The sequence below is a fragment of the Poecilia reticulata genome, linkage group LG22 (genome assembly GCF_000633615.1).
Source record: "Poecilia reticulata strain Guanapo linkage group LG22, Guppy_female_1.0+MT, whole genome shotgun sequence".
NCBI lineage: Eukaryota > Metazoa > Chordata > Actinopteri > Cyprinodontiformes > Poeciliidae > Poecilia > Poecilia reticulata.
In genome coordinates, this window is record NC_024352.1 from 13,849,094 (window position 1) to 13,862,121 (window position 13,028).

Genomic DNA, 13,028 nt, shown 5'->3' on the forward strand with positions numbered 1-13,028 from the left:
TTCACCGTCCGTGATAAACAAAAATATCCCCACATTATTAGGCTGCTACTACCACGTTTTAGAGTCGGAAAAGTGTGTTTATATATATAAATATATACATATATATAAAAGGTCCCACAAAGGTGCTATGTGATCAGGTTCCTAATATAAGATTCTTGTTGTCTTACTGTTAAATGATACCCGTAGTAAAACAGTGTACATTTATGTAGATTTGCTTCCGCAACTTTCGTTCTCCAAAACCATTTGACAGGAACTACTCCTCCAGCTGCAGTACCGGTTCCTTCCTCATGGGACGCACGTTTCATCCGGTTTCCCACTGAAGAGTTTAACCGGGCCGACGCACGTCCTTCTCCACTGCGCCTGAAACAATCATATTTCAACAAAAATGGACGCGGGATTTTTCCGCGTAAGTGCTTTAAGCAAATAGCTAATGCGTTATCGCCGTTTTGGTTGGTTGCATGTTCATATATTGTTGATATTTGTCGTGAATATGGCGTGTGTGTTTAGGTAGGAGGCCATACTGTTAGAAGCAGTGCGGTCGTGGCTTCGTCTATCAACTGATGTCAAATAATTTGGGATTTCGTTATGGGGTTTCTTTGAACTGAGGCATTTTAGGAATGAATTAGTGTTTATATAAGAAGTTTTTATTCTAGTACTTTATCATTAAATGTTACTTTGCCGGTTTAAAATGTTTTTAGGCTATTTGTAGGTAATATTGCAGGAATTAGACCAGACCTTGGCTTAAGATGGCGCCTGGCCGGTGCGTCGCTAATGTTTCGACCAGCTATTCGAGAACACGTTTGCGCCGATGTTAATTAGAAATGTTACACACGGGCTTGTTGACTTCTTGCTTACTAATGTCCCCTAATGTTCCTATCTTATTTTTAATGTGGCGACTACTACGAAACCATTATCTTCCTGCTGGTGACTTAGCAACTGATCATCATGCGTGACCCAGATTGACTGAAAAATGTTTGCCTGTTTTTATTTTATTATTTTAGGGCACGAGTGCGGAGCAAGACAACCGTTTCAGCAACAAGCAGAAAAAATTGCTGAAGCAGCTGAAATTTGCAGAATGTCTCGACAAGAAGGTGGGCTATGTCTGACAACGAGCTTTATTATTAACATGGATGTTTTATATTCTAAAAGACAAACTTGTTGCATTAAAATTCCTCAAGTATTGGTTACACGAAAATTATTAAACCGAAGTTACTTCTGGAAACACGTGCATACTTGACTTCCTTGTCCAGTATGCATAAGGTTCCATTATAAATCAGTATATGCATAATTTCAGAACATTAACGTAGTTTACTAAAGGCATTTAATCATAAGCTTGTGTTGCTTTTGAGTCAGTTTGGCTGAAATAATACTCCAAATTTTGTACACGGTCTTCCCATTTTGTTTGTTCCTACTTCCAAATTGTGCAGATAAACCATTTTTCACCTCTTTACTTAATTTTTATGTAATTTAAAGACTGAGATAAAAAAAAAAAATTATATTTTATGGTGAATAAATTGCATGTTATCTTTTTTTGGTACAGTTTTTTTTTTTATTGCGGCACTTGTGGCCCATATAAACAAGTTGATGTTTAAAAAAATATGAGCAATTTTGACCTCTAATCAGCCCAAAATAACTCTTTGAGTGGCCTGCTGCTGCCAAGTCTTAAAAGTTGCATAGCCAAATTTCCTTATAGGAGACCGTTGTAGGACTGTAGAAGTGGGCAAAAATCTCGTCTTGTTACGTTTTCGGTACAAGTAAATTAAAAATATTTACATATATATTTTTTCACTTTGTTCTGCACTAAGCAAATAATCTTTTTCAGGTTTTAAGCTTAGATTTTCTGTTCTAAACCTTCAGAATGGAAAAGCTTAGAACTGACTGGAAATTAACCAATTGAAAACAATTATTGTTAAATTTAAGACATTTTTAAAAGTAACTGCCCATATTTGATAATTAAATATGTTTAAATGGCTTTTTAACATATTTAGAGTAGGGTTGGACAATAATTCAATTACAATCTAATTTGCGATAGACATGTGATCAATATAGATCTGATAGAATATTCACTGAACTCCAATCCAGAACTATACAGATGCCACCAATACAACCCATTAGCAAGGTTGGTGGCATCAGCTAACTCACTCTTTGGTTACGTAGCAACAACCTGTTGAGTAACTTGCAGTTTCAGGTTTCACCACTTTGCCTCATAACTGCTTATAATAAAATAAAACACGGTATGGATTGAAAACTGAATAAAACAGGAATGGTCCCACCACCAATTTGGAAGTATTTCAGATATTTAAAACAGAAATCAACAATTATTGATGTTGACTGATGTGAAACACTTGCATATTAGGTTTTTCAGCCATATCTCCCAGCCCTACTTTGAAGTTAATATTTAAGCTGGGACATCCTAGTGTCCCAGCTGTACCTGAAGGCAGCATGTGCAGTTTTTGGAAAAAATCCCTAATCATCAATGAGATTCCTCCAAGTTGGATTTTATAACATGTAGAGATGTGTGCATGCCATTTGGAGATCAGCTGAATTTATCTGTTATGCTTACATTCACTTGAACATTGGTTCAAATGAGTTATTTTGTGAAATAACTCATTTAGCTCATATAGTATTTATATATTTTATTAACATATTTGCTGTATGTTTACATTTCCACAACTGTTGCTTGTTCTTTCCGTAGGTGGACATGACCAAAGTGAACCTAGAAGTCATCAAACCATGGATCACTCAACGTGTGACTGAGATTCTGGGATTTGAGGATGATGTGGTCATAGAGTTCATATTCAACCAACTTGAAGAGAAGGTAAAGTCATTGTCTTAATGTTTTGTTGTTTTTTATTAAAAGAACTGTTGTTAATTTGAGGGTATTGTTAAGCCAGTAAGAAGGGACATGAACAAATATTTGCAGATCCTAGTGACACTGAAATTGAATGGGTAAAGTAAAAATTGGTTTAAATCTAACTTGTGTTAAATTTCCATGTTTTGCTGTTTTGTGACAACATGCCTTTATTCAGCAGTCTTCTAATGATGATGTGATTTATGATTTAAAAGGCCTGAACCAATATGGATGTTATACCTTGCATCAGAAGTATAGCACCAACATCTAATTAGCTCTCTCCTGAGCCCAAAGTCTCTGAGCCCAACTCTCCCTTCATGATGCAGTGTGTGTTTTGAGGTGAGTTGTATATAGGGATCATCCATATCATGCCAGTGAAAGACAAAACTGAACAGTACCATAATCATACTGTCCGTATTTATACATATAGTTTACAATTAGGCTGCTAAGGCTATATTTAACAATGCTACAGATGATAAAAGATAAAACAGAAAAAGGTAAAAAAAAAATATAAAATAAAATTGTAGCTTGTTTCTTGGTATAAGTAATATTTATTTCCTTACTTATCGAATCCGAAACTGAAAAGTATTGTCTCACTGACCCCCCTGATTGCAAGTTTCACCTTTAGCTTTTTAGGGTGGGGTCTGAAGTTACACTTTTACCTACACCCTGCCGTAGCTTTGTTTCTAATTGTGAAAAAGAACATAGGCTTTTAAAAGTTGCTAAATAAAGTGTGAATCACTGTTGCTAGGGCCAATAGGAATCACAGCCATAAGTTGTTAAAAACTATACATCAGTGTTAAGGGAGGAAAAAAAACAGATCTTCTCACCTTAGTCATTAATTGGAGAAAAAGTGAAACTGTTTGTAATGGTGTGTAAAGGCCATAGTAACCATTGACAAACTGGTGCCTTAAATTTTTTTTCTAGCTCAAATTTTTTACTAAAACCTTTACTACCGATTCAAGCTTATTTGCTTTCCTTTTTTAAGTTCTTGATTTTTTTTTTTTATTGATCAAATTCTCTTTTTTCAATGAACTTTTTATTGCACATCTTTAAATCCCAAAACTCTCCTTGTTTATAGATACAAGGAGAGTGTTGTACATTTGAGAGTTGATAACTTCAACCACTGGAGGTCAGCAAAAAAAACCAAACAATTTGAACTACTAGAAACAATACTTTTCAGCTACAAATCATCTTACCAATGCACACACATTTGTTAAAAACTGTTTATCTGTTCCATAACAAACTTTAGTGTAAGAAGTTTAATCTGAAATAACCTGATTTGCACTCCTGTCAGAATAAGCTATCTTTTATTCCCCTCGTACGTTTTTTATCCAAAACAAGGAAATAAAATAGACAAGGTTTTTTTTTTTCGTATAACACACAAATCTCTTGTGATGTCTACTATTGGCTGGTTATCATTGCACACACATTTGTTTTTAGTAATAGAAGGCCAGTGTGAAGCAGAAACTCAAGTCATTACATAAAAAATCCTAAATAATATTTTTTATTACACCATGGGATACCCTTTGCAAGCATCTCTGGATACTGGCCATGGTTAGGACCTTGATTTTTCTACTGCGTTCAAATTCTTAGGTATTTATTTCACATGATGTTTGTTTTGACAGCAATATAGCTTTCAGCTAATGTTCTACTTTAAATTTTAGCTTGCCCTAGTTTTTTTTTATTCGCAGGGTTTGTGCTAAAAGCTAACTGTAAGATAATTACTTTTGCATTGTGAAAAGAAATTGTACTGTAATAGAGTTGAGATTATGATATGTCTCAATTTTATCTAGTTTGAATAAAAATATATTTTTTTTGTGTAACTGTGTACTCATTATTGCTTGTTCGTCTCTTGCAATTTAGATAAATGATATAACATTATGCTCAAGGTGGTTGAGTCTCAAGCAGTAGGGAGGCGGAAGCCAGCCAATGGAGCTCCGTGCCCACTGATCCCACGGGACTCACTGAAGACACCGGAACTGTACTTGCTGTGTTGGGTTTTGATGCACTCTGTATTGTGCTTACTTGTTTAACCTCAGAACTATAGACTGTGGGGAGACTGGAAGAACTGGGGATGGTTAGTGGCACAGGGATGAAAAGTAGCGGGGTAGCTCTGAGGAATGCAAATAATCTCTCAAAAGATTGCGATAGGTTTTACTGGGATGTAACTGGGATTTAAAAAAAAAAAAATTTTTGCATGCATTTTTATTACTAGATATGTCTCCCCTCAGCTAACTCACATTGTCAGTTCCAAGAGATTGAGTACAATACAGTATCTGAATTAATCTTAGTTTTTTTGTGTACAATTCTAATAGTGAAACCCTGAGATGTTAAGTTTTGCTTTCAGAGCTGTACATGATTTTGATAAGGCTAATTATAACTCAGGATTAGCTTAGACAGGGTTAGAAGGTAGGTCACCCCATTTCTGGGGCCCTGCCTCCCTCTAGATGTTTTCTTTTCAATTATTTAAATGGCCATATTTGTTTCTTTCTCCCCTTCATGTTTGTGTTGCAGCACCCCGATAGCAAGATGATGCAGATCAACCTGACGGGGTTCCTGAATGGGAAGAATGCCCGGGAATTCATGAGGGACCTTTGGCCCCTGCTGCTGAGCGCGCAGGAGAACATCGCTGGCATCCCCTCTGCTTTTCTGGAGCAGAAGAAAGAAGAAATCCGACAGAGACAGGTGATAATCTTCACAACAGAACAGCTCGGTGTTGTGGGGAATCTCAAATTTGAATATCTTAACACGTCACATTAAAGCTAGTTTTTTTATGTTGCGTTTATGTGATTAAAACATTCCTGTAGAAATCTGGACAGAGGTGATCCAGTTTACCTCAGTATTTTACGCTGACAATATTATTAAAAATCTTGTACATTGTTTTACATGTGATTCATATCTGGCAGATTGAACAGGAGAAGCTTGCTTCCTTGAAAAAGGTTGACCAGGATAAGAAGGACAAGGACACAAGAGAACGGACTCGATCAAAGAGCCCAAGAAGGTATGTGTTTTCTCTTTTGCTTCTTTTGCTTTGTGTGTGAATTTGCACAGTTTTTTGTTGTTGTAATGAAAGTTAACTGAATTTAAACATGGGGATTTGTCTCTGTATTGAATCTAACATTACTGCGTGTCTGATAAGGTGGAAGATGAGGTCACCAGGGAAGCGTGAAAGGAAGCGTAGTCCATCGCGATCTCCAGTGCGCAAACCCAGCCCAGTTGTTGGAGACTCCCCCCCTCCACCTCTGATGCAGTCCAACACTAAAATGTCTCAGCAGCAGCCTGAGGAGCCAGACACGTCAGGAACAGGCCTGCCAGAAACCGTTATCCAAGAAGCTTCGTCTACTGGATTAATGTAAAACTCCCTGTTCTGTGTCAACTAGATTTTGCTTTGTTCTTCTTGCATACTTAAAATGTATTGATTCATTTCTTTTTTTTTTTTATAGTGACACAGTTGTAGAGTCAGTTAAAGCAGACTCTGTGACCGAAGTCAAAGAACCGACCCCAGAGAAATCCCTCAAAAAAGAGGAAAGACCGAGGTCTCGTGAAAGAGAAAAGGAAACGAGGAGGGAAAGACCCCACCACCGTTCTCGCTCACGCTCTCACTCTCGTTCTCGCAGGCGACGCTCCCGGTCTAGGTGATGCTTTCTCTTTTTTTGCAAAAATATTACAGAAACAAATGTCGAAAACGTGTAATAAAATTGTGTTCCCTCTACTATATCAGATCCTACTCCCCTCGTAGAAGACAAAGTCCCAGAAGGAGAATGTCTCCCCGTCGGAGGAGTCCCCCTAGACGTGGCCCCACCGGCTCCAGGCACAGACACCGGCGGTCTCCTGTTCGCAGGTCAGTCGTAACTTCACAGACACATCAGATATTTAAAGTCCCCGAAGATTAACTTAATTAGATTTCATTTCATTTGATTAGGTTTCCCTAAATTACTGGAAATATGTTAATTTTAGGAGGCGTTCCCGTTCTGCTTCATCTTCTGGTAGCAGCTCCTCAGGGTCACGTTCACCTAAGAAACCTGTGAAGAGAATATCTACCACGCCACCCCGGAAACAGCTCCATCGTCCTGATGCTTCTGTAAGCCCAGTCGGGAAGGACAAACGCTCGCCGTCTCCCCGAGCTAGGAGAGGCCGGGGCTCCGCTTCCCCGCCAAGATCATCAGGTAAGACCTTCACCTCTTGTTCTGCTGAGCAAACTTTCTTTACTACAGTCAGAATATTTCACCTACACATCTTCAGGTTTCAGTCACAATGAATGCATGTTGAGTTTTGAATCTGTCACTTTAGGAGTAAAGCGGAAACCTGGCGGAAGGGGAGATTCTCCATCTGATTTTGTAAAGGCCAGAACCTCTGAGGGGTCTGAGTCAGGTAAGAGTTTGTATTCTTTAAGAAAAATAATAATGACCAGCCCTGGACTTTAAATGGGTTTTTAAGAAAGGACTGGTGTGGAAAGCCATTGAGTATATATATTTTTTACATGTCTGTTTAGTAAATTGCTGATCTTCTGACAGTTCTACTAAACAAGTGTTCTTGCAAACATATTGTGTAATTTATGAATATTTTTTTATTTCTATTGAAGCCCAGTGATTTTCATCTTAAATTAGAGTGAATGCTAAATTTAATATTGGTTCCAAAAGATGGTGCTAAAAACATTTTGGATTGGTTCTTCGTTTCTATGACTACACCTCTAGCTTCTAACACAAATAGTGGTACTGAGATATCACTAGGAATAATTTAACACTGGAATCGGTTTGTGGGGAAAAAATACTATTTGTCTAAAAATGGCAAACATGCTATGTTACCTTTATTTAATGTACACCACTACTGCTGTTTACCTCAATAAGAAATCATGATAAAGTACAATAATACAGTTTGAAAAAGTGAGTTGTGAAAATGCTGTATAAAGTTGCAAATCGTCATCAGTAGAGAACATAAATGACAATTGTCAAACCAAAGAAACTGTCCAGGTGTTGGAGAACTTTAGGTCCAAAAAATATAAAATATATAGCAGAAGGTTTAGTAAAGCTTTACTTAAGAATATTTTTGTAAAGTTTTAATTTGCTAACTTGATCCAAGTTTTGTTGTGAGTGTACAGAAATGTTGAAGTTTTAATACATCTTGACCTTTTTCCTATTTTGCAACCACAATCTTCTGGGTTTTTTTGTTGTTGTTTTGGTTGGGATAAACAAAGGCAGAGCAGGGCAGTATTGTAAAGAAAAAAAATAATGATTCATAATCTTCAGTTTTTATAAATATAGATACAAAAAGTTTAGTGTGTATTAATATTCATCCCTCATCTTTACTCAGGTATTCTTATTTACATCTAAATAGACTACACAAGTGTGATATTTGATCTCTTTTTAGATGTAGAAATTTAAAATTAAGTTAGATTATAAAATAATATTCCAAGCTCTGAGCATCTCATAAAGCACTATTTAAATGGAATGGATTATTGCCCAGCTTTAAGACGGTGAGAGAAGGGGTGTGTGGTATGGATCTTTTGTTTTTCATTGAATGCTCTCATGGAGAAACGAGAAATTAAAAATTGTCAGTGGCAATAAATTATCCAAAAAGGTCCTTGGTAATTCTGGAGGACCTGCAGAGATTAATGACTGGTGAAAACAATTCTTAACTAACTTATGTGTCATAAAATCCCTCAGTTTCTGGTTGTAGTGTGTCAAAATGGGGAAAAGGTCAAGGAGTATGAACACTTTTGCAAAGCAGTGAATTTACAAAGTTACAAAGTCGGTTTATTGAACAAAAATAGAACCAGTCATACAGTATAACTCCATAAAGGAGTCCAGCACCTCCCATATTGTTATATTGCACCATATTCTGACGAAGCCAACTGTGAACGCTGTTAAGTACTTTCTGTAACTCTTCCTTGGCACTCTGTCCATGGCCTTGCTCACACTGATCAGACGCTCAATGCTTTACATTTCAGAGGAGGATAAAAATGAAAAAGGGGCAACAGCAGATTCGGTGCAGCAGCGACGTCAGTATCGCAGGCAGAATCAACAGTCCTCTTCAGGTTAAGAAGCGTTTTTGTTTTTCCACGTAATTTTTTTCACCCTTCTTTCTAACCGAGTCTCCTTCTGTCATCTTGCCTCCATCGTCTCATGGACTTTAGAAGCTGTGTCCTTGTCCCAACCTTGGTGTTGTTGTTTTTGTCTTTTCAGCAAAGCGTAAAGCCATAAGAAAAAAAAAAGTTAGATTTTTGTTTTTTCTTTCAGATTCAGGATCTTCCTCCTCAGAAGATGAAGGACCTAAGAGGTCAGCAGCAGGGCCAGGCGCCAGAAACGGTGAAGTAAGGAGGAAACGCAGCCGTACGCCTTCACCTCGTAGGCGACATAGAGATCCCTCCCCAAGGTCGGACAACTTGATTTTTAAACAGCTAGATTATTTGATAGTGATTTGTTCCGCATATAATTTTCATATTTTTCCTAATGTGAAGTAAGAAAAAGAAAAATTGTTTGACGCTTGTACCTTCAGGAGGAGACGTTCTCCATCTCCTGGACGCAGACGTCGCTCTCCTTCTCCCCCTCGACGTCGTAGATCTCCCTCCCCTCCCAGACGCAGGTATAATCTTGCTACTGATGAAGAACATGAGCATTTAATATTTGAAAAACTGGTTTGTTTTATAAATGCGTTTCTTCCCAGGTCTCCTTCCCCTCCTCCCCGCCGTCGCTCTCTGTCCCCCAGACGATATTCTCCCCCTATCCAGCGCCGCTACAGCCCCTCACCTTTGCCTCCACAGAAGAGGAAGCTGTCCAGTTCTCCCACGAAGCGCTTTTCTCCAGGCCCTAAGCGACGCTCCTCCAGATCACCTAAACGTAGAAGCTCTCCCGCTCAGCGGAGACGCTCGCCTCCTTCCTCCTCGTCTCCCCCGAGACATAGAAGGAGCCCGCTGTCTGCCAGGCCGAACAGGGACACTCGATCCCCTGTCATGTCTGCTAGACGCCTCTCCCCCTCCCCCGCTAACCGAGGTCGCCCTGTTCGGCGGTCCACTAGTCCCCAGAGACGCTTCGATTCGTCCAGCACGTCCCCCTCTGCCCAGCGAAGACAGCAGTCCCCTCCACACAGCAGTAAGCTCATCCGTAGGGTGTCTCGCACCCCAGAGCTGCGTAACAAAAGGTGACTTTAGGACATGTTTCCATCAGATGCAGATTTAATGTTGCTTTGAATATTTAGCCTCTAAATTTCTTTCTGTTCTTTTTTAAAATTTTTTTTTATAGAATCTCTCCCAGTCCAAAGCCTATAAGAAGAGCTTCGTCCAGATCCCGATCGCTTTCCCCTCAACCGGCAGCTCAGAAACGTCCGGCCCCAGCCCTGGCTTTGGCCCCGGCCTCAGCTTCTCCGTCACCTTCCCGCTCCGCCAGCGGGTCTCCACCTCCTCCTCCCCTGGCCAAAAAGGCTACCAGTGGTTCTGGCAGTCAGTCTCCCAGCAAGGTTTGTCCAGTACAATTGCTTCTCAATAAACTAGAATATCATCAAAGCTAATTTATTTTAGTTATTTAGGTAATAAAGGAAACACAAGTAGGTGCATTTTATGCAGCATCATAAATGCGGCATGTGTATTTCTAGTCATTTTGATTAACAGCTAATGAAAAGTTTTTAGAAGTATGAAGATCAATTTCTTAAAATTAAATTGAGAGGCTCCGAATTTGAGCTGCTTGATGAGAAATGTTAATCCTCCACAGTTTGTTCTGATTTAAGGAGCCATATCATCTGCTGGTATTTGTCTGAATTCTTTGATCAAAACCACAATGGCACCAACCAAAATATTAAAAGGGCTTCATGCCTCTCTGCTTAGTTTTGTGAGGATTCTGATTTCATTCTCCAGCAGGAACTGGAGTCCTGATTCCTGCTTTAATGACTGTGATGTCATCTAGCTTAATTTTTCAGCCTTCTGTTCTGAATTAAACACCATAGAGAGTTTACCAAGTCTTAAAAAGAAGATTAGACACCAGAGTTAGTGATGCGGATGAACTGAAGGCCAGTATTGAATACGGTTGTCACAAAATTTGATACTCCTCCATTTTAGGTACCGAAGTAACCTTTTCTGAAGGATTCTTTCTAATAAAGAGCAAAGGATTGTAAACTGTTACTTAAGATGTGTAACAATATGCTTACTGTGCTACTAATACACTGTAATTATTTTATCTAGGAAATATATTTTTTTCCCTTTTACAATGTAGACCTCAGACAAAATACTTCAAATCAGTAATCTCCAGATAAACTCGACATGTTAGTGGATTTTTAAACTTCACATTTAAACTGATTGTTTGGATGAGCCTCTGCAAATGGCGGCAGGGTTTAGTTGTCTGTTTAGCCAAGTTTGTATCAATTTTGTTGAAAAATTTGTGTCTACAAAGAATTTACAATTTTAGTAGCATTTGTATCAAAATATAATTTATTTTGGCAAGTGTATCATCAAAGCAACGTGAACCTCAACAAGTCAGCAGAGCCAGAGGCTGTTTTTCCTCTATGGGGTCTTTTTCCATGCGAAAGAAACCCCAACCAAGCACTGAGTGTATATACTGTGCAATACAAGGACTTTCCAGTTGGTCAGCACTTCTACATCAGATTTATTTTATTTTTTTGGTCTTTCATATCTAATTTTTTGTGTAAGAATTCAGTTTTTAAATACTAAAATAATTTCACATTTTGATTATACTTTGTAATTTTCTCAGATGCACCTGTCCTTAAATTTATGACAGAAAAAGGAGCTCATGACTTTGACAAAGTTCAATTCTATGACGTATGCGAGGTTACGTTTACATTAATCATAATGTAAACATCGATTTGTTTTTTCAGAATTCAGATGTTGATGGGGGTGGAAAGAAAAAGAAGAAGAAGAAGGAAAAGAAACACAAGAAAGATAAGAAGCACAAAAAGCACAAGAAGCATAAGAAGGAGAAAAGCAGTGCTGCTGCGACCGGCGACGTCCAAGAGAGTCGACCTGCAGAGGAAGACGGCGACGGCGATTCGAGGAAGGTAAAGGATTCTTTTGTAGTTTTTTGCACTGATGAGGGCATGATATCAAAATTATTTGATTGCTAAATTTAAAAAAAGATGTATTAATCTTTGTGCAGGAATCGGAGAGTGAAGTCGATGACGCCTTAGACGATCTGGAAAAGCACCTCCGAGAAAAGGCACTGCGCTCTATGAGGAAGGCCCAGATGTCTCCTTCAGAGATGTCCTGAAATATGAAGCTTTTGAGTTTTCCTTTCACTTTTGATGTTTGTCATCATCCTAGGTTCAGCTTTAGAATGTACAAATTGTTGATTCTTGAATCTTGTTTCTTTTTACAGGTTTGGTACATTCTGGAAAGTGAGTTTCTTTAAAAAAAAAAAAATTGATCCATTAGATAGTTTATCTAAACTGTAAAACTTGTGTTGTCAATACTTTGAGATTGTTAAACAGGAGAAATTTTTAATTTCATAGGTTTGAGTTGGGCAGGTTAATGATATGTCGATGTACAGTAGATCATTTAAGAAGCGATTGCATGTTCAGTGATTACCTCTGATGTGCATGGACCACTGACCATATGAAGAGCGTAGGGAAATAACACCATACAATAAGAAACTGTTACTAATGTCTTTTCCCAGTGGAAGCTGCATCAACTTCATGTGCAGCTGAAGAGGCTTTAACAAAATATCCTGTTTCATATTCTAACTTAACTGAGGTGTTGGATCATTTAACCTGCTTTATTCTGACTTTGAAATTGTCTTATTTGAAATTGAAAGCAATTTGATGTGAAACATGCTTTATTTTTTTTTTCTAAACTGATTGATATGCAATTTATGTTGATGCCCCCGACCTGTGCTAATTTCTGTGGGACTGCTATAGTGTATGATTTGTATTTAGTAACCTTTTCTCTCGTCATCCTGTCATCCTTTCAGAATTAAACCTTTTTTTAAGACACAGCGTAAACCTTTCTGTTTAAAACAGAATTTTGTCACTCATGTTTATCTACTAAAGAAGTATGATTGTCAAAGTGTAAAGCAAAGCACAGCTCCAAAAGTTTTGAAAAGTTATGGCACAAAGATGTTGAACGTGGCATGGCGCCCAGCAGGGTGATTCATGGAGTGGCCATGCGGTCATCACAGTGCACGTTTCTTTTCTTTTTTAATTTGCTCACTTTTGATCAAATGTAAGTAAAACTATA

General features: G+C 38.2%; 1 protein-coding gene across 6 annotated transcripts; it reads left to right on the top strand.

The window, feature by feature from the left end:
• The first annotated feature begins 298 nt into the window (after window positions 1–298).
• On the top strand, window positions 299–12,787 carry srrm1 (serine/arginine repetitive matrix 1). Of its 6 annotated transcripts, none has more exons than XM_008399593.1 (17): window positions 299–406; window positions 1,002–1,091; window positions 2,696–2,818; window positions 5,369–5,539; window positions 5,761–5,855; window positions 5,994–6,206; window positions 6,298–6,489; window positions 6,576–6,695; window positions 6,812–7,020; window positions 7,145–7,225; window positions 8,802–8,888; window positions 9,091–9,226; window positions 9,350–9,436; window positions 9,518–9,991; window positions 10,093–10,306; window positions 11,675–11,854; window positions 11,953–12,787. In XM_008399593.1, exons 1-17 carry the CDS (start codon window positions 386–388, stop codon window positions 12,061–12,063), a joined length of 2,604 nt encoding a protein of 867 aa, XP_008397815.1. In that variant the 5' UTR covers window positions 299–385; the 3' UTR covers window positions 12,064–12,787. The 6 variants fall into 6 exon arrangements, with proteins under 6 accessions (XP_008397815.1, XP_008397816.1, XP_017157995.1 ...); XM_008399594.1 differs by having other exon boundaries at window positions 6,845–7,020; XM_017302506.1 differs by having other exon boundaries at window positions 6,848–7,020.
• The last annotated feature ends 241 nt before the right edge of the window (window positions 12,788–13,028 follow it).

What these genes read in the sequence shown, in the direction of transcription:
- srrm1 (XM_008399593.1), top strand. Translation starts at nt 386, where the DNA reads ATGGACGCGGGATTTTTCCGC. An exon ending in CGATCAAAGAGCCCAAGAAG is followed by an intron (nt 5,856 to 5,993) that starts GTATGTGTTTTC and finishes GTGTCTGATAAG; the next exon opens with GTGGAAGATGAGGTCACCAG. An exon ending in TTCCCCGCCAAGATCATCAG is followed by an intron (nt 7,021 to 7,144) that starts GTAAGACCTTCA and finishes CTGTCACTTTAG; the next exon opens with GAGTAAAGCGGAAACCTGGC.